At 41.9% G+C, this 986-nt stretch overlaps 1 protein-coding gene across 1 annotated transcript; it reads right to left on the bottom strand.

Annotated features, from left to right (window-relative positions):
* Positions 1 to 303: 303 nt before the first annotated feature.
* On the bottom strand, positions 304 to 504 carry HELRODRAFT_138303 (hypothetical protein; the record flags this gene model as incomplete). Its single annotated transcript, XM_009012648.1, has 1 exon — positions 304 to 504. A coding segment is annotated over one exon (201 nt), but the record flags the coding sequence as incomplete, so codon positions are not given.
* Between the last annotated feature and the right edge of the window lie 482 nt (positions 505 to 986).

Here is a 986-nt window from a genome sequence, read left to right on the forward strand (position 1 = left end):
CAAATAACCCATTCCTCCATGTATGACGCCATTTTTCCTAAAATGTTCGCCCCCACCAGAGTAGGCGACCCTTTTATAACTATTTCCGCTTCTCTTGTCATCGTTCTCGTCATTATCCTCACCACAGTCGCCAACATCGTCTTCATCATCGTCTTCACTTTTAAACCCGCCACTAGAAAAACGCCCGACTCGTCTGCTACCAGCTCTACTACAGCCAACCATCTCGCAACCACAAACGCCACTGCCACTACCGCAAATAGAAGCCGGTGTAGCTGCCACTATTGCCACACCTTCAGCTCCTAGTACAGAGCCATTCATGCGTTTTTCTTTCTGTCGTCTGTTGCAGAACCAAACTCTAACTACTTCCTTTTCCAGTTGGAGTATGTCAGCGAGGCGGGATATTTCGGCGGCACACGGTTTTGACTGGCGGGTGAAGTGCTCTTCTAGGGCCCCTTTAATCGTTATCTCGATGCTAGTTCGTTTTTTTCGTTTGCGGTTGCTGCTGTTGCTACAGCTGCTGCTGCTGCTGCTTGGGAAAATGATGTTGTTGTTGTTGATGCTGTTGTTGTTGTTGTTGAAGATGGAGTTCAAAGTTGTTGATGCTGTTGTTGTTGTTGTTGACGATGTAATATGACTGTTGTTGTTGTTGTTGTTGTTTGAGATGAAGGAATTACTGTTGTTGTTGTTAAATAAGTTCGACAGCTGGCACGGATTTCTGGAATAAAATTAAGTAAAACACTCGTCAGATTTTTCAATCGTTTAAATCGCGACAAACATCACCATCATCATTTTCATCATCATCATCATTGTCGTCATCTTAGTTCATCTTATTAATGGCCATTATCGCAATGATATTGTATTTCAAAGTCAAATTTAAACAAGAAAGGATAGAGTTATGTAACATCTATTATACATACATGCATACGCACTTACGTACGTACACACGCATACAACACATATACATACATACATACATACATAAATGC

Source organism: Helobdella robusta (assembly GCF_000326865.2).
Source record: "Helobdella robusta unplaced genomic scaffold HELROscaffold_11, whole genome shotgun sequence".
Taxonomy (NCBI): Eukaryota; Metazoa; Annelida; class Clitellata; order Rhynchobdellida; family Glossiphoniidae; genus Helobdella; species Helobdella robusta.